The sequence below is a fragment of the Pipra filicauda genome, unplaced genomic scaffold (assembly GCF_003945595.2).
Source record: "Pipra filicauda isolate LSUMZ 115617 unplaced genomic scaffold, ASM394559v2 scaffold470_size491443_pilon, whole genome shotgun sequence".
In the NCBI taxonomy this organism is placed as follows: domain Eukaryota; kingdom Metazoa; phylum Chordata; class Aves; order Passeriformes; family Pipridae; genus Pipra; species Pipra filicauda.
Genome location: NW_024104610.1, coordinates 163,193 through 182,930, shown reverse-complemented (window position 1 = coordinate 182,930; position 19,738 = coordinate 163,193). Strand labels below are relative to the sequence as shown.

General features: G+C 39.6%; 1 protein-coding gene and 1 long non-coding RNA gene across 4 annotated transcripts in view; both read right to left on the bottom strand.

Moving 5' to 3' along the window:
- Positions 1-207: 207 nt before the first annotated feature.
- Positions 208-4,005, bottom strand: LOC120324245. The gene is made up of 2 exons (XR_005565409.1): positions 1,745-4,005; positions 208-431 (listed from the first exon to the last, which is right to left on the bottom strand). It is a non-coding gene; the product is annotated as an uncharacterized LOC120324245 (long non-coding RNA).
- Positions 4,006-4,031: 26 nt separating this feature from the next.
- Positions 4,032-19,738, bottom strand: part of MICAL2 (microtubule associated monooxygenase, calponin and LIM domain containing 2) — a 52,047-nt gene continuing 36,340 nt past the window's right edge. Inside the window, exons 15-24 of one of the 3 annotated variants that reach the window (XM_027714831.2) lie at positions 19,070-19,219; positions 17,826-17,930; positions 16,388-16,606; positions 16,068-16,169; positions 15,333-15,464; positions 8,296-8,394; positions 7,792-7,872; positions 6,209-6,395; positions 5,126-5,214; positions 4,032-4,802 (exon numbers count right to left, since the gene is read on the bottom strand). In XM_027714831.2, the coding sequence (XP_027570632.2) occupies positions 4,416-4,802; positions 5,126-5,214; positions 6,209-6,395; positions 7,792-7,872; positions 8,296-8,394; positions 15,333-15,464; positions 16,068-16,169; positions 16,388-16,606; positions 17,826-17,930; positions 19,070-19,219 (1,551 nt within the window). In that variant the 3' untranslated portion in view covers positions 4,032-4,415. The remainder of the gene's footprint in view (positions 4,803-5,125; positions 5,215-6,208; positions 6,396-7,791; positions 7,873-8,295; positions 8,395-15,332; positions 15,465-16,067; positions 16,170-16,387; positions 16,607-17,825; positions 17,931-19,069; positions 19,220-19,738) is intronic. The other 2 variants (XM_039386201.1, XM_039386202.1) reach the window with 2 other exon arrangements.

Here is a 19,738-nt window from a genome sequence, read left to right as displayed (position 1 = left end):
GTCAAGGACCTTGACGTATATCCCTTTCAAAAGGGACACAAATGCAATTACACCACCACAGTGAAACTCCCTGGCCTGTGGCTCAGGCCACAAGAAGGGTAACACCACAGCATCCACCAGAAGAGGAGTTTGCAAAACCAGCGTGAAGTCACTATTAAGTCTGTACCCAGGAAATTTTTATATAAGGAAGAGATGAAACAAGGAGACTTATAAAGAACTACATTTATTTTTTGTTTACAGCAGATATCATAAATAAAGCTAAAACAATTTTCACCGTGTGCAAAATACAGAGTTTCCATGTGAAAATTTAAATACAGAATTAAAAACTATTTAATAAAAATATTCAGTTAAGATTATAAAGTAAAATAAAGACAGAAGGTTTAGGGGGAGAAGGACAGAATCCTCACTGGGCAGGAACAGCGAGGAAGACTCTGCAACAGAGAGTAAAAAACACAGCAATAGGAAGTGGTTTGAAATGGCAGACCTTTATGTCACAACCTTCATATTAAAGCATGCTGAGCTTTGTAACAACACACTGTAGCCCTGAAATACATAGGAAGTCACATCCCAGCCACCCGTGCAGGAAGTGACCCTTAAAATACAGAGAGGTTTCTGCGTGGGCACAGCATGGGGACTGTCAGAGCCATCAAGTCATTTTAGGATACCCACACAAATAAATACTATCAGGTGAGTCACACAGACATACAGGTCAGTAGGATAAGGAGCACAGGGCTCTGACCCTGTGGCCCTTCCACATTCCTGGCTAAAGCGTGCGAAATGGGGAGAATGGCAGAGGATGTTCAGCCCCTCCTGAAAATTACTCCTAAGATCAGTTCTTGAAGGCCCTTCCCTTTGAAAGGGATCCTCAGCAGGAACAGCTGAGTTACTACCACATCAGCCAGACCCTGTGCACTTGCTGGTCAGACTGAGCCCTTGGTCCTTGTTTGGATTCATTTCCCCCTTCAAGATTGTCAACTTGTGATTACACAAACTGAAACGTATGTATTTCATTACATAAAAATAATCACATAAGTCTGTCATGGGGAGTGCAGCAAGACAAATCCATCCATCAGAGTGCCAAAACGAGGCCCAGTTAATCAGTTAATAAAACAACTCAAACCAAAACACTTTGGTTATATAAACTTGGCATGGTGATATTTCAGCCTGAGAACTGCATGCACACTTACTGCTATTACGCCTGTCTACAATGTCACTTGGGGTGGAAGACTGGAATTTGCATTGCTTTGGCTCCTTTTTCTTACAGAATCTTTTTATACCATACTTTTCCAGTATGAAAGCAGAGAAGTGCTCAGACAGCACCACAGTGCTCAGATGCTGCTTGCTCATTCCACGTCTGAGCTCATGCCAGCCAGGAGAATCAGCTGGGTAATCCCATCCTGACCTTATTTTAACTCTTTCCTTCAATTCTTTGAAAAAAATAAGGCTTTAACTAGTTCTTTCAAGAAGCTATTTACTTGCCTAACTTACCTTAAAGGCAGAGGGAAGCATACATGCACAGACAGAGAGAAAAACATTCCCTACAAAGAGTGCAGACACTGCCTTTTCTAGAACCATGAATTCAGCAACAGGTTAAATGATCATGCCAAAGCTCCATTAATATACCAGACACACACAGTTTGCTCCAAAAGTTTTTAAAAAAAAAAAACCAAACACAAAATGCTGTCAAATGACAGTGTTAGTCACACAATTTTGGAACTGGCAAGCAGGAAAAAAAAAAAATCACCTGGGAGCAGAAAGGCTTCAGCCAGTGAGCGGGTGCAGCACCGGAATGTTGAATCGGACTAAAAGCAATGAGGGACATTGACAGAGAAGAGAGCAGGGAAGAAAACACAGAACTTAACTTGGTTATAGAGGAAAGCATCAGGAAGATTACATAGGTGCAAAGAAGAATTGGCCACAATGAAACTGCCCTTTTTTCATTAAATTATGAATGAGGACAAATAGGTATGAATATTACTAGCAGAATATTAAGATGAAGAAGTGAAAAAAAATCTACCAATTAGACTGATAACAATAAAATAACCCTTCCAATAGAATCACCTGCAAAATCCCAGTGGAATATGCAGTGTAATTAAGATTCCTCAGGAAAACATTTGCATTATGCAAGTTCCTGAATTCTACTGTGGAAATGTAGGGATTTTATTTCCCATTATATAAATCTATACAAAACCAACAGAATATTTTAATTATTTTTTTTTTAAATCTGATTTTTAAACTGTCTACTAGTAAGATTCATTTGCTTTAAGTTTATTGGCCAGAGATTTCCAAGTTTCTTAGTACATCACCATTTTCTGTAAGTTTACCATTATGCTCACTCTGCTAAAAAAGCAGAAAACTTCCTGTGGTAAACAGCAGGAAAAAACGTCAGGAAAAAGTGTTCCTGCTGTTGACAAACTGAAATTAAAATTGATGGCAACCCGAATTTTCAAACTTTACCACTTAGCAGTTTCCTGTGCCGCAGGAGTAACATGACAAATCGCACTGCAGATTTTCTCCTTTTTAGGGTGAAACAATTACTACCATTAGCAAACAATTAAAAATAATACAGTGTTTCAAAGTAGGGGTTTTTAAAATGCAATAAAAAAAGGTACAGATAGATTTCTTTACATATATACAGATGCCCACCATGTTGCTATAATTATTGCTGTGTCCAGTCAATGTTCTAGCAAAGTTTGGCTGAATACATGTTTGAGCATTCATGGCAATTTATTTCAAAGGAATGCTACCATACATCTAAACGATTTTCTTCAAGCACTTTTCCAAGTTCTCTGCATATACTTAATTTTTTTCCAATAATACACAACCACTCTAAAATGTGAAAGTCTTTATCCTCATAGTTTAAAGAAAGTCAAACTATCTAGAAGAAAAATCCAGTTTGTAATTTATTTTAAACAAAAGACACATTTCCTTTTAATATCTAAGAGGCAAAACAATTCAAACCATCTTTGCCCACTCATTATATTTAAAAAAAAAGAAAAATCAAAACTGCCAGCCCATGAGAAACACAGTCATTTGAGACCATTGGAAGGGTCATCCTCAACTTCAGTACTAACTGAATGTGACAGTATTTCCTACTCTTTATGCCACATTCTTTTGGCTACAAATAAATACTACAGATGATTTTAATTTTAGGCTACACATATTGCCACGTTTATGTATTTACCTATTTCTTGGTCAACTCCTAAATTTAAACATGTAAGTAATTTGAGAGGCAGGGAATATGCTTACCTCACTGGCTAACTAGGTTGAAAATAATCAGAATTGGTATGCCAGTGTGTCCTTGCTGTTAAATAGATTATTTAACCTGTCCACACACCTTCTGTCTAAGGTAGACCTCATTCAGAGACATCTGAAAGAAATTTACTTAGTGGCTGCCATTGGTTGTACACATTGAAATGAATTAAACACCCAGCTAAGATGTAATCCTAGAATACATTTATAGGCTTTCGTTTTTTGTTCTAAACTTGTGTTTTTAAGAAATTCCAACAGACACTGGGAGCAGTGCCTACCCAGAGGCACAACAGTAGATATTTCAGTTACAGATGAGGGCTCCATAAATTCATATTCCTCATATCGGCCCCCTAACGAGGAAGCCTCGGTCTGAGGAATAAGTCAGGTCTAATTGCACTACCAGTTCCTTCAACTTAGAAATTTCAATCAAGCCTTCACTCACCCAACATTTGCTCTTCAAATTTATTTAAAAACTTTAAATAAATTAGTAGAACAGATAATACCCACTATCAACAAAGGGTATCTATCACATGTAAGCAACGTAAAAGGCATGACTAGGAGCAATGTGAATTATGTACATGGTTTTTTTCAAAACATATTCATGCAAGTTATAAACCTCATAACCCAGAGCAAAGGTGAAAGCAAGAAAAAAAAAGCTACGCGCCATATTCAGGTTTCAAAACCCAGTCACTTGTTAGAAATATTCCCCAAACATCTGAAAGAACACATGTTCTTTCTTAGTCTAAAAAAAAAAAAAAAAAAAGAAAAAAGGAAGCAGGGGTGTTGGTAGGCAGGGAGAAAAATGGTTTCAAAATGTACCATCTTCCCCAATGGTCTGATCACAGAATAAAACAGGGGGAAAAAAATAATCTACAAAATATCCTTCATCTGTCTCCATTTTCTGGAAATGTGTCTGGACACTGTCCTTCATGTTCTAATATACAGTACATTTTACGTTGAAAATTTTGATTGTGTATCTCATTTATATCGGAAGAAATCCACCGTTCACTGAAGTCATGCATTAAATTGCATGAAAAGTAAAAAAAAAAAGAAAACCAAACCAAACCAAAACTCCAATACCAACCCCCCCACCTGAAGAAAACAGTCAGGCTGTTAATTTTGAAAATCTGAAAGGCACAACTGAGTAAGACACGCAGAAGAATTCAAACCCTACAGAATCTTTTCACCCATTCAAGCACGTTTTCAAGTGATAGCTCTGCTTCCCGGTACATGTGAGTAAGTACCTCTAGAAGAGCACAGAGGAGTGGCACACCAAGGCTCAAGAGTTCGTACAAGTAGGTATAGTTATATGCATTGTCCCTGAAATGAAGATTGGTAGCGTGCAGAAAACCATGCATCCAGTTAGACAGGCGTCTGGGAATGTCAAGCAGATCCCTTGTCACCCGCAGGGGCCAGCTTAGCGCGCCCCTAAAGAAGGAAGTCAGGATACCTGGGGACCTGTCCTCTGGACTGCTAGCAGCAGACAAAGTGCTTTCTGTGGTGGTCTCTGGGGGTTTAGGTTCCATTTTCTTCCATGCTTCTGCTGCCTCCTTACATAAAGCATTAAAAAAAAAAAAGTTAAATGCACTTCTAAAGCAAGTAGAGATTCTGCTAATGCCTTCAAGTCCTTATGTATATTTCCACGTCCAATTGATCTTAACTTTGCCTTGCATAGGAAAAGCTAAATTCCATTAAGAAGCAGATTATAAATATGCCAAACTCACAGAACCAGGAGGTTTATATTTTAGCACCAATTTTACTACTTCTGCACATTAGGTAGAAAACACCCCCCCACACACACACAGGTATTGAACCCTGCTCCAGATAAAACTGCCTCAACATTTCCTGCATGACCAATAGAATCAATACCCACCTTTCCTGGGATTGGCAATGTTGCTCTTCTCTTTCTGTGTTTTGTACTGATTTTGCAGTGTGTAAAATGAGGTTTACAGTAAAATTTACCTATAAGAGGGAAAAATAAATTTTATGATGTTACCTATATGTATATAGACTGAAAACTCACTGTTGCATGTATAAAAAAAAAAATGAATGGTTGGGCAGCAAAAGGAATGGGAAACTTGAACAGAGATTTGCACATTAGTTCAATAATACAAGGTCATTTATCTACCACTCAGGTATAAGATTAATAAATCGCAAAAAAACCAAAATCTCATAAATACAAAGTCACAAACCAACACAAGATATTGAGCAAACCCAGAAATCAAATAATCAGCTAAAAAAAGTCTTTGCAGATACTCTGGATAGAGTATCTGACCTTGAATCTTTAACCCTTTCGCAGAAGGAGATCAGGTTAATACTGAGATCTACTCAAATCATTTGGGAGTGCCAAGTATAATAATTCCTCTCTAAACTGAAAAATAAAATAAAAACTCCCTATCTCTGAACCCCAGGCTCTAGGTGGGACTGAGTGCCCAAGAACTGAACGTCCTGTTCTACAGCAGCCTGGAATAAATTACACTGTGCTTGGCCAGTCCTACTGCTTTCAACTCCTGAGCCATAACATCTTAAAAGAAATAACCTATAGTCCCTCCATCCATGTAAATCTGCCACTATTATGGCTTATCCTTATAGATCACATTATTTAATGGCCAGTTATAAATGAGAGATAAGAATAACTCTGTATTGTTGGAGAAAAATCACCCTTTCCTCCCCCCACCCCGACCTGTTATTGGACAAAGTGCATTTTGGTCACTCAACTCATTTTCCACTGAGGATTTCTTCATTTAAAGCTCAGGTCCATCATAACTCAATTCTTTTGAAAGACCAGGACTGCAAATACAAGGACCCAAACTCAAAGATCAGTATGGACACAAACTAAACATACTTGGCAGACCTCCTCCTGACCGACTTACTGGGCCAGATCTTTTTCCCGAGGTCCATTAAAAGCATCAATACTCAGACATTTCAAAATATTCTTAAATAGCTCCTATATTACCTTCTTCAACATCAAAGGCATAAATTCCTAACCGGAGTGTTGTAGAACATATTTCACACTTGAAGCACTCCCTGTGGAAGAAGTGGCCTTCTGCACTCAGCCGCTCCATCACATAGACCCGTTTTTTGCAGAAATAGCAAATGTCACTCCCCCCAATAGACTGAGGAAATTCTTTTCGCAGAGAACCCTGTCAAAAGATAAAACCAGAAAAGCACATAAAGCCGTGGCACTACACCCAGATATAAATTCTTATTAAGGGGGCAGCTGAGTTCGCTGCTTGAAGTGTTACACAGCGCCCTCCACACACAATTACAACAAGCGTCGGTCAGCTTTTTATACTACTCGTTTGCTGCAATTCTGTAGGTTTATGCAGTAACTAATAAATCAGGCATCACAAGGACTTTAAGGGGTGATTTCTGTGCTGGACTTGCATCCAGTTTCCCTCTGGGACTTCACCAACATTTTGTGATTACTCAGGTACAAGAGCAGCATCATTCCCCCAGATGCTCACTTGTCACCCTGCACCACCCTGGCTCAGTGCAGGCTTCTTGGAAGAAGGGGAAGGCAGACCTGGCCATCCTGAAACAACTGACACACAGGTGGAGTCAAGAAAACAGATGTCCTGAAGACTAGTTCACACACACTCTAGAGGAGAATGTAATCTTGTTCTTTAAGGTCCAGGGAGAAAAGCTGACAGTCTTCGACCCTGGTGTCCAAACTACCACTCACATCTCTGCAGACATCTCCTCTCAGCCATGTTCCTCCTGAGACTACAGCCCAAGCTGGGGCTTAGTTTTAAAAAACTGATTTGTTTCCTACCACAGACCATATTTTAACACATTGGACTTTAAAACATGATCCATATTAACAGCTTGAAATATTTTGAAAGTTTTTGTTGAAATGAGGTTGGCAATGAATGTTCTCTAACTGCCACAAATCTCACCCTCTCTTGGATATACATGCAAAAGGTACAGAAAAATAAATTATAAATGGATTAGATGCTACCAAGGGCTTCCCTTTACTTAACAGAGGCAGGTATGAGGATGTTACTGTGCATTATTGTATTATGGTTGGTTACAGGTCGGTGCAGATGAGCATGCTGCATCTACCACATTCCATCATCATCTCCCTCCCCTTCCACCATCCCTGCTGCCACAGGAGAGATACCACATGTGGGATGGATGGAGGAGGCACAGGCTTGGCACAGTCCAGGCACATTCAGACAGCAGCACACAGTCCACACAACTAATCTTTAATTTACCAGCAAAAAGTGGCCCTGGAACAACCTTTTAATGCGAAATGCAAGTCACAATTGTCATTGTCACACTGTCTTGTGTTTAAAAGTTGATGATCCTACTCCAAAATCTGCCATTAGCAATCCATTTTGCTGTGATGGATCATTTCAGAGAATGGCACTTTCCAAACAAGCAACCATGCAAAGGGAAAATATACATTCTCAAATGTGTTTTTAAAAATACGGTGTTAATAGATAGTCACAATGAAGCAGAAGCAATTGAGCTTAGTGCTGACTGGTAAGTAAGTGTCATCACCACAACACAACATGTCACTTTGCTTCCCAATACCTTACAGCTCTGAGCAGTGGAGGCAGCAGATGGAGAGTGAGGAGTGGGGCAAGAACCTGTAGCTCTGTCCAGAGATCGCTTCTGAATTCAACACAGAACAGTGTCAGCGTTGAAAAACAGCCCTCTTCAAAACGAGGCATGGTGATTCAGCATTTGTGTGTTAAAAATAACTGCATAAACATGTACTGCACAAAACTTTCTTTAGAAGCCACCCTGATTAGTAATTGTCTTCTGTTACTAATTCTACAGTAATTACACTTAATAAAAGCCTCCTGAAGTTTTAATTCATACAGTCAAGTGCTAAAAATATAAATAGAAGACACGGTGAGCAACATTTCCAGCACATTCACACATCAGCATGTTTTGCCAATATGCACTTGATTCCTTAGTAGTTGTTAGACTAAGACCTTTCATCACACTTAAGGTGCTTCAGAGCCTATGGATGGCATTCTGGAAACACTCCTCTTCAGTCAAGTTATTGTTTCTTTGTGGGTTTAGTCTTACCAGTTCAAGCTGTGGCTTGGGTCTGTGATCATTCACATACAGATTTACAAGAACTTCAGCCACAGCTCCAATTGCACGTGAGACCTTTCCTACAGTCGTCTAACCAGAAAAGGGGAAAAGATGAAGAATAGAAGGAAGAGCTTCAGTTATCTTTGAAAAAGAGCTTAAAGAAAAAAGAACAAGAATGATTTGAAAACATGCAAACATCAATAAAGGGAGGCAGGAGAAAGAGCAGAGGGAAAGTCTAGCAGAGCACAAGCATGTTCATGCATGACCAGTGTGGTCCAGCTGGTGCCACAGAAGGGCCTCTGTGCAGCCCATGGACTTCTCCCAGTCTCCAGGTGATGGAGAAATAGCTGATGGGAGCAAAGGCTGCTCCTGCAGCACAAGGCCTCCTGCTGTGTCCACAGAAGGCTGAGCTGGGAGCTACTGCCTGGATATCTGGGCTGGACATTCTGATAGATTGAAAAAAAAAACAACCCTATTGTTCACTTCAGTTTCTTGGGACATTGTTCTTATATTTCAGAAGAGGGGTGGAATTAAACTTCACAGTAACAGTACACAAACCATGGCATTTTAGGGAACATTCTATGAGAACATATGTGCCAATTTCCCACACAGAAATGTTTTGTTGATGCTCACAGAGCAACCATTCACCCTCTCCCCAGTGCCTCAATGTCAGGGAAAACTGGAGAAGCTATGCTCATGAAAGGAAGACATCTCCTTTAATCTGCTTCATCACACTATTACATGACTGTTAGGCTGTTTAACCAAATTTATCAATTATGCCTGCAAGGAGATTGCACTTCCTTAGGCTGTGGCTCCAAACACATTGTAGACAGACAACTGACTGCATGGTCCAGGCTGCCCCAGCAAAACACGTGGCCAGGGACTGGAAAAGAAGAAAGATGTGTGTGCAATGAGTGGCAGCAGGTAGGCAGGTACTCTAGTCCTCTGCTTCTGGAAAAAAAGACTGTGAAGACTTCATAGATTTACAGAAATATTTTCTATCCTAAACTGAATTTTCTGTAGTGATTCGGATTTTAGCTTTATAGCCAATGTAAGATGCCACAGTCTCTCTGGTACCAAATGCAGCAAGGGCCATCCTGGTAGGGCCAGGGATTTGGTGCTCTGCTTCTGAAGTCAGGCCATTGTTCCTCCCTTGAGAATCCATGATCTCATCTCTTATGCTCCATTTGTCTCCCACAGAGCCCAAATTTTAAGTAAGTTCTACTCTTCTCAGTGAAATGATTCGTCTACTGCCACCACCCCAAGTCCTACTAATGGGAAGGTTTTGAAATACCAGAAAGTTACCATGAAGAAAGAAGAAAAATATAAATGCAATGGTATTTGCAATACTTTAAAACAATTTTAAAGTATTTTCTATCAAGTTTAAAAATGTATTGTGGGTGTATTTTCCAAAATTAAGAGGGATAAAAATATTCTTGCTAAAAAAATGTTTTAGGGAACATTTCCAACCCCTTACAGCTCCCCTTATCTTTTGAGAGGGCTCTTATAATTAACTTCATATCCAGGCAGATAAAAAAATATGTATGTTAAGATGACAAGGGCCACTTAAGGGACAAAATTCTGTACTGTTTGGTTTTGTATAACATAAAAAAACTTTTAAATATTATTCAGTATCTGCACAACTTGTGGGTAACAACTGCAAAGTAAACTGCTAATTACATACCATAATGCTGTCCTAAGTGGTACATCAAATTATAAACCAATACAGGAAATGCTACCTGCTACTACAGGAAAACTCTGTTCATTTCTATTGTTTAAGATCATGGAAGAAAAAAATTTTCCTCCCCAAATTCTGCACCTCTGAATATGCTGAGCAACTTCCAGGCCATGTACAACTTCTTACCTACATGGTCAAATGTAAAAGAAAGCGTTCAAAGATCAGTTAAATAACAAGGCTGTGCTTAAAGTGCAAGTAGTTGAATTTTAAGAAAGGTATCCTTGAGCTTGAACTACACCTTGAAATTCATCAGGTTGGCTGATTTCTCTTCTCCACCCATTGAAAAAAAACCATGTCAACATTAAAGTAGTCAAAACAAGAAAATTGCACATTTATACACACTTTAAAAATGTTATTAAAAGGAAATGTCCTTGTAACTAATGTGAATTCACATTCCAAGTAAAAGCAAATGGGATTTCAATTTAATTTAGTGACAATGCCCTTAAAACCATGCTTTAACTTTTGGTCAGCCCTGAATTGGTCAGGCAAGAGATGTTTGTTGTATGTCCCTTCCAACTGAACTATTGTGTTCCATTCAAATGCCACTCAGTCACAAAATAGACATATCAGGGCAGAATGAGAATCCACCAGGGCAGCCCCACGAGCATCTGCCACCATCAGAAACATGAGAATGGGAGGGACAGGACGTGCAAGAGCAGTGCTGCCCTGCAAGGCTCATGTTTCCTGCCCTTGTACATCAACAGCACAACCACCAAGCAACCCCTCCTGTGTGTCCTCTGAACCTCACTCTGGTTATGGACAAGAACTTCAATAACATCCTCATCCCATCTAATTGTGTACGTGTAATAAACCCCAGCTGCAGGAGAGGCTCTGACCCCAAATCTACACACATTCCTTTAGAGAACCTGTCAGCTCTCACATGGCTTAGCTTTGGTCAACAGCACACAGATCTCTGCCTGCCTGATGCTGCTCAGGTACCCTAGAAACAGGATTCACATAATGGAGTTTGTATTTTGCTCATGCCCTTACTGCCCCTGAGGCTACTGGTGTACGTGAAGTCACACACACACAATTTTGTAATGCTGGGGCCCACTATCTGCATGCAACAGGCTACTGCTCACAATCCAGGCAGGTTTATACCAGCAGCTTTAAATCCTTTGCTGAAAAGTAATCTTAAAGAGTGAATTCACTCTTAAATTCACAGTGAATTTCAGTCCACAATCAGAGAACACTCAAAAATCCCAAGTGTTTATGATTTACTAAAACTTTTGACCTGTCACTGACACGTTGCCAAAGCTTTTCAGCAGGTTGATCAGGGTGGTTATTAACACTGAAAGAGAAAGCTGCCTTCTGTACTTCTCTGTGCTACTATTTAGAATGCCACAGCCAACCAAGGAGTAAGCCTCAGCAGTATTTTCATAAAACAAAGGAAATATGCTCTCTGCCTCCAAAAGAATGCAATGCTTTCCCTTTGTTCTTTCATATCCTTAATGATTTTCCGGGTCTTATTTTGCTTTGAGTGTGATTTATTTATTTTTTGTATAACGTGCTACATACATTTTCCTTCTGAGATAAACAACATTTGAGTAATACATTACTGTGTGTAGGAAACACCCAAGCCCTGCTTACTGCTCGTAATTAGAGTCACATCACTAAAAGAAAGTAGTTGGTACAAACTCTGCAGGGAGCAAAGCCTACTGATTGCAAAAACTTCATAGTTCTTACATCATACTGTGTGGATTCAATCATGCAAAGCTCAGATGAACAGTTTTCTGAAGGTCAATCCAGCTTTAAACAGAGAACAGGAATGACCAAAACCCAGCCTGTAATAAAACATATGCTAATTCATAATTCTAGCTATGTGAATTTTGACAGGTGATTAAAGCTAGAAGGTAGTTTTGATTATTACTGGCATCTTGCATACAGAAGTTAATTCTTACTAAGTTGTAATGACTGTATGTCTTCAAAGAAGCAATATGGTTCCATAGCCCCCTTTTCAAGTGTTCCTTTCAGGCCTTAGACTTAATAATAGGTTTCTGTAATGAGACAGTATGATTTCGTAGCCACCGTTTTCAATAACTACGCCACCCAAACTAATAGTGTTCCAATGAAAATGCAGCAGGTGCAATGACTGGTAACAACCTCAGTACTCCCTTGAAATTAAAATGATGGTACTAACTATTTAAAGGATGGGAGGGTGCTGATATTTATATGCCATGTATCATGAAGTCTTACAAAACTCAAGACCTCTATTATCTTCTGCTTTTCTGCTGGGAAGAAGCAGAAACACTGGGAGCGACACAAGCAAGCTCTTCCTTTGACTTATCAATCCCAAAACATTTTGTCATACTGAAATCTAGACTTACCTAGTGATAGCTCTCAGAACAGAGACCAGAAATACAAATTCTGAGTCCTATAACCTCCTCTCCAAGATAACACAAACACATGTAGTTACTGGTACATATTCACAGCAGAGAAGCCCAAACATATTGTTAAAACATCACACAGAGCACTTGAAAATGCATGCTGTGCATCAGAAATATTTTTCAGTTTTATTTATACAGCACCTCACATTTAGTCAGTGTTTATATTTTAGAGTGTGATAAAATTTTCATAAATCTGAAAGTTTTAAAAAGTGAGCAATCTTTACAGATAAAACACAAACAAAACCATGTGACCATGGAAGGGCATGGACAGATGGCTTGTTATGAAGTCAAGGCTGCAGCAGGGTGGCACATTGGCATCCCCTGCTCCAAAACTTGTCCTGCTGCAGACTGCAGGTCTTCCCCAGCATCCTGTTCCTCTCTATTCAAGGGTCCCCTAGCCCCATTTCCCAAGCCTGACCTACATCTCTCTTCCCATGGTGACTGTTTATCGTCCCTTACTGTGCTGAAGGTGGGCACAGAGGGCAGGCAACCTCCCCTTCCCTGTAACCTCTTAGTCAGCCTTGTGGCAAGGAGAGCATCAACAATATCACTTGTACTCACTGGCACCTGGTAATAAAAGTCACAGGGGTTTACCTAGGGGGCAATCCATCCTGACTTGGGGTTCCTTTGGATCAGTTTCCCATTGCCTCAACGGAGGAGGAAAATGTTTAGCTGCCTCAAACATCTGCCTCAAACGGGAGGAGGAAAATGTTTAGCTGATCATTATCAGACCTGCTATTTTAAAATTCTCCAATATGCCATCCAAAATGCACCATATTTACACATGAGAGATGCACACAGTGCAGATGAGGACTTGGGCCTGCACAACCTATGGAGCTGCATATGCAGGCATCAAGATGTTCATGCATGTAGATCTGCCAAAGAATAAATGTAATCCTACTTAACCAGTCAAATATTTACCAGTGAGATGAACATATATATTTACTGTGCTAGTGACAAAACTAGATTTTCTTGCTTCAGCTGTGCTGCCTTCTGCTAGTACCCCTAGAGAGGGCATTTTTCAATTGGAGTAAACTCAGCCCGAGTGAAATCAAGTCACAGCGAACTCTTGCTACACCATTTAAATGCAATGGCAAACTCATCAAAGGCTGTGAGTGTACTTCAAACAAAATGCAGTTTTTAAAACATCCAAAAAGGATTGCTCAGGCCAAATGTTCTCCAAGAAACTACATTAAAATCCCAATTATTGTCACAGAGTTTCCACATGATTAAGAGCCTAGCTCTCATATTTTTTTCAGGTTTTTCAGATAGCTTGGGTTTGGTTTGTTTGTTTGGATTTTTGGTTGGTTGGTTTTTATTTTGTTTATTTGTTGTTTGGAGGGAGGTTATTTGGTGGGGTTTTTTGTCTTTTTGCAGAGTCACAATAGCTCTCCAAATCCAACAAGCATCAGACCTCTATTTTGGAAACCATTACTTAGCTTAAAACCCATCACGTGCTATACCACTTAGGTCATAAAAAGTAAGAGGTAAATCCAGGCAAAGGAATTATTTTGAAGCTGAAGGGAATTAGAGATTATTGCTGTAAGTCACCTGCTGAGCTTGCAGTGTCCTTGAAGGGCTGTCTGGCCTGTATTTCCCTGGGGAATGAGAGCCAGGCAGTCATTTCAACACAGCTCTATCTCAGCCGAGGAATGTGCCCTTTGCAAACTCCAAGTCAGCTCAGTATCTACCTGCTCAGTTACTGCTGAGGCTGTGAGCCTGATTTCCAACCAGCATCAACAACAAGGTGTAAAAATAACCTAAAAAGATCTAGAGCAATTCCACTAAATGATCCTGCCAGACACCCACCAGATAGGAAAATACCTTCAGCTGTGGCTTACCTGAAGTTGGGTAATACTCATGATACTTATGAATACTTATTTCATAAAAGTGTAGCTACTTAAATGCAGCAAAAGCTGGCAGAGGAGGCAGCTTTGCTCCTCCTCACAGCAAACGGAGGTGGCACCCGATTTTGCTGAAGAGCACTTGTGTCATGTGGCAGGCAGCAGAGCCCCAGCTCCAGCAGCACCTGCACTGGTCACAGCAGTCACCTTCAATACTTCTGGAAACTTGATGTCTCCACCTTTATTTCCACACCAACCCTACTCAATACTACAGTGCTCCCAGACTGCTGCTACATAGTAAGTGGCTGATGGAAAGGAAACCTGGGCCTTTACCTGCCCTGAAAAGCTGAAAAAGGTCAAACTTCATTCAGTCAAAATCCTTCTAAAACAAAGTTTGTTAGAAGCCACTGTCATGTTAACTTCCACAGCCCATTCACATCAAGCATAAGTAGAAAGAACTGAGGATCTCTTCCATTCAGAGTATGCACGTTTCCTTTGCTGTTTCAAAGAACTGTATTTTAACAATGAACATGCAGAAGCAAGTTTAAAGTACAAATAATTAAACAAACAACAATAAAACGCTTGTATTTGTAAGTGCTCATACAATCCTAAGGCATGGCCTCTAGTTAAAATAACCATTACCGTGCAGGTTCTCCACTAGAGACCAGACAGATATTCTTACGAAAAGAAACACAAATACCAGCCAAGAACAATTAACCAACCCCACAGCATCCAGTTCGCTTTACCATGCAAAGATCTTTCTCCAGCATGGTCTGTGGTACTGTCCAACTACAGATCATTTAAAATAAGCAGCAATGCAAAATTTTCAGGATTGAAGCAAAAAAACGTTAACTATTTGCTTTGTTCTTCAGCTTTTACCTGAACTATTTCTGATGATGACATTTCTCTTAAACATGCAGAATTAACAACAGTAAATGAAGTAAAGTTTGATTTAAATGTGAATTACAACCTAGAGAACAGATTTGCTGGCAGCACCTTCCATCCAAGCAGCTTTAGCACAAGTTTGGATTTAACAGGAAAAATCTGTTAATAGAGTACCTGTCGAGAAGGAACAGCAGAGGAAGCTGAACTGACAGATGATGAAGCAGCAGCAGCAGCTGAATGATGAGGTGGAGGGCAAGAGGGAGTTGGGGGCTGAGAATGGGGTAAGCCTTTAGTAGGTAGCTTATTCTGTGTAAAGCAGAAACAGGAGAGTTATCCAAGAGACAGTGACATTAGCAACTGTTAAGTTCACAGTCATGCATCAAAGAAACTATAAAGATAACAACTATAGTTCTGTTCTTCTATTTCTGCACAGTGAGGACCCATGGAAACCATCATGGCACCTTCACGGTAAACAATATTATTGTACTCAACTTTTTTATCAAAGTATTCACAGTGGGATGTAAGGCAAGGTAGAGCTGGGAGAAAGCATAAGGAAACACAGGAAAAGCCAGAGTGCACTAATTAAGCACTACTGCTCACCAACTGATTAGAAATTGAGCTACCAGTGTGTGCTTAAGCATAAGACATAGGTTATTTTAACACATTTCTCTCCTGCTAAAGTATTCTGACTAGCTTTATGATTTAGATTGTATTTTACCTCAGTTAAATTATGCAATAATATTTAAACAATGCTTTTTTACAAGTTTCAGTGGAATCCACATTACTTTTCAGATTCACACAAAATGGAAAGAAAGTTAAAACCAAAACCATTGCAACTTTTTCCATCCATGAATTCTTACAAGTCTTCTAGCTCAGCATTTCTTCAGGTGCAAAACTTTTAATATTCACCTTTGGAAACTCCATGTATCCAAACATTGAGGCAAGATGTGCTGCTTTCTCTTTAATATTCTTTTTATGGAATTCCCTATTTGCTATAGTCTGAGCTCTTTTCTGCAGTGACAGACAGGGAAGGAAAGTCAAGAAAAGAAAGAGAGATTTCAGTTAATGCCACATATATCAACAGAATATAGCGAGTTTGTAGAAATATAAGCTTTGCCTTAATATAAGCTAAAGTCAACAGAAAAAAAGCCAGCATAGCCAGCAAAAACACAGTATACAGGTTATCAAATGCAGTTAAGAGACAGAAAGGAAAAGAAGTTGCTTTTCACCTGTTTCATTTTTTCCTCCAGGTGCTGAAGACGCTCAAGCACTCCAGAAAGTACAAATGCAGCAGAACAGGCAGATGCGAGATTTTCAGAGGTTTCTGACAGACTGGGCTGGGTATCTGGTTTTTGTACAGTCTTTGCTCTCCTGGCCATATGATCAGAACCACTGAAAGACTGTTTGGGTTCCCTGACCTCGTGTTCACTCCTAGCTACCACCTGAAACTGGGAAACACTTGAAGTGAAAAAAAATCTGCTTTCTGCATCACCATGCAGTATATGCAGCTTTTTAGGATGCTTCTGAAAGCACAGCACAGGCATGCACAGAACTAGAAATAAAGTGTTCTCACATCACTTTTTGCACACTATCTACTGCAGCTCTGATGCTTGTGCACATGCACCAAAATAAATCAGTCCCACATATTTTATGTAGGATATCCTTCTCCAGGTTGGTGTTAGTTTTTGTGAATAACCCAGACAGCACCAGTGCAGAAGATAAAACTACATCTCTTTCTAGGGTTTATAGCAAAGGTATTGGGTTGGTTTTTGTAGCATCACATCTGCCTGAGACTAAGCTTATAAGAATACCAACAGTAGTTCTTGCCATAGTTCTAAATCTAGTCTGGCTCAAGTCAAGCTATAATGTATTTCAGAATTGAGTCATTTTCTGAGGAGTTCAGAACAGGTCTCTAAATTTGAATTTTCATATAAAGTAGCTCCTGATCTGTGGATTTCCACATGCAATACAGATCTCATTTCACTACTCTTGGAATACCACTACAGGGTGTTGACTTCAATTTAAAACTCTAATGTAAAGTGAGCATCAATTCTCTTTGAGATGAGTTTGCTTTCACTGAAAGTAGTAAAAGAAAAATTTAGACTATGTCTTCAAAAATTTGCCCCATGGATATGATGCTGCAGAAGAGCTTCCAGCAGAAGTTCTTATCACAAACTCCACTTAAAGGAATAAAAAACTTGGCCATCGATATCAGCTTTTCAAGGCTCAAGCTTTCATCTTAGACATTTTTGCCAGGTTCCTCAGGCTGGAACACTCGCTTTGCCTTATCATTACAACAGCCCAAAGCATTGAGTACACGCACAGAAAAATTTTCAGGTACTGCTGTAGTCTTCTCACACGTTAAATGTAGCTATGTAATTATATTTATACAATTTGAAGTCTAAATGTGGTAACACAGAAATCAACACTTATGTTTTTAGGGTGGTTTCCACACTTTCAAATAGTTTTCTCATCTGGTCAAGCAGGTGTAAAATAGCCTTAAAACTTTTCATGTGGTTTTCACAGTTCTCAGCTAAATATATCTGTTAACTATGCAGACTACAGACAAATACTGTTTTGAATATCTTGTAGTTACACAACAACACTGAGTTACCAGCAGCAAGACAAATGGTGTGTTTGTCAGGTGTTACCCATATGAGTTCCTACCTGCCTTTTTGGTTGAGGTGGAAGAAGACTTGGATCCACAGGTTTAGCAAAGCGAGGATTAGCAGGAGGGTCAGAAGCAAGCAGGGCTGGTCTATCTATTACCTCCTTGTAAAGCATTTTTAAAGTTGTAAAGACAGAGTGAAGAGAAAAAAAAAGGAAGACAGTAAATAGGATTCAAAGACCTTTTGAGGCAGAAAGAAATAAAAGTTGCTTTAAAAGGCACTTTACTACAGAGCTTAACAACACATTTTGCAGATTTTTGTCACCCACCCATTTCTTCTACCATCAAAGATATACTTAAAATTGAGCACATTCAGTGTTCTTTAGGACAGTTCATTATTAAAAGCAACACATCGAGGCTTCCTTCACCATGGCCAAGCACATCTCTGGCCACATACACAGAAAGCTCAGGGTATTGCCAAGTAGTCAGGTAGAGTGCAAACAACAGTGGTTCACAGACTGAGAAAGTCACTGGACATCTCTAGAGCCTACACTACTGGAGAACTTAAATATTTAAATAAGCAAATGGATCCAAGCACAGAGAATTAAGAGGCCATCCTTGTCAGAATCTCAACACCTTGCTTACCCTTTCTTTCAGATCTTTCAGGTGACAGATCCAAACTCAGCTGATTTAGACCATTTCTGGCTAAAGTGTGGTTTTGAGCCTCTCATCCCTACCTCGGCAGCACAGGATTATTTCTAAAACACCAATAGTCACACTAAAAACAAACCATGAAAATGCTGTGGAATGCACAAATACATTTCATTTTGCCTACTTCAGGAATGGAAACAGCAGCCAGACACATGTTGCAAAAGATTAGGTTCCCTTCTTACACTTCCTAAATTTTCCACAAAGAAAGACACCACTGGATATGTAGTGTCCTTTATTCATAGGATATAGGAAAAAAGTCACCTCCAATACCATTTGCAGCCAGCTTAGACTTCCAAACAACACAAGTCCTACAGGCTGACTTACATGAGGTTTCTGGACATTGCAATTTCACTGCACTTTTCAATATAACAGATCCATTATATTAATATGCATTAGTCAATCTGTATTAGTCATACTTGTTCTCCAAGTATTGAGAGAAATACTTTTCATTTGCATAAAGTATTAAAAAAGGCAACCCACTTCAAACACGTAACAGATCCATTTTTTTTCTCCTTGGAAATCTGCATCACCTTCACAAGGAGGGACTGTGGTTTAATTTCAGAGATTACTTTCATGTTCATCTATGACCTACCTGTCTCCGCAAAATGGTATTTGAAGTACTCTCTTCAAACTTTGCCAACAGCTGAGTTGCCATTGATTTAACTTTGTTCTGGTTCATTCCTTCTCTGCCATCACTCTGTGCTTTCCCAGCATTTGTCCCTTGGCTTGAAAAGCTCGAAGTCTGCAAGAAAACAAAAAACTATGTTTTTCTTGGGTTTCTTACAACACTCATGAAGAGAGAGAAAGAGATAATATCCTTATCAGCAAAGAGTAAAAGGAAATAGAGTCTACAGTATACTAAAAATGACACTGTTTAGTATGTAAAAGTCACCAAAAAATATTTTCTTTGGTCCCAGAGTACGGTAAAAGGGAACATTAATCAGTGCTGCTATTGATAAAACAGTCAGAAAGGTAACTAATCAGAGAGGGGCTAGAAACCAAGCTGCAATGCAAACTCCTGAAACAAAAATTTGTCTAAATAACTGAGTTAGGAAAAGGAAAAAACCCCAATATCTCACGTGTCCTTGTGTCAGAATGAAAACTAGTGCAATTTAGTTAATGCTCTCCTCCCTATCAAATGATTTAGTGCCCACCACAGTAAATTCAAGGTTTTAGGGGAGAGGCTTTCTGTTCCTGCCAAACTTGAGAAGACCTGGCCCTGGCCCCCTCAACTCCTGCTGCTTCCTCAGCTCTGGTGCTC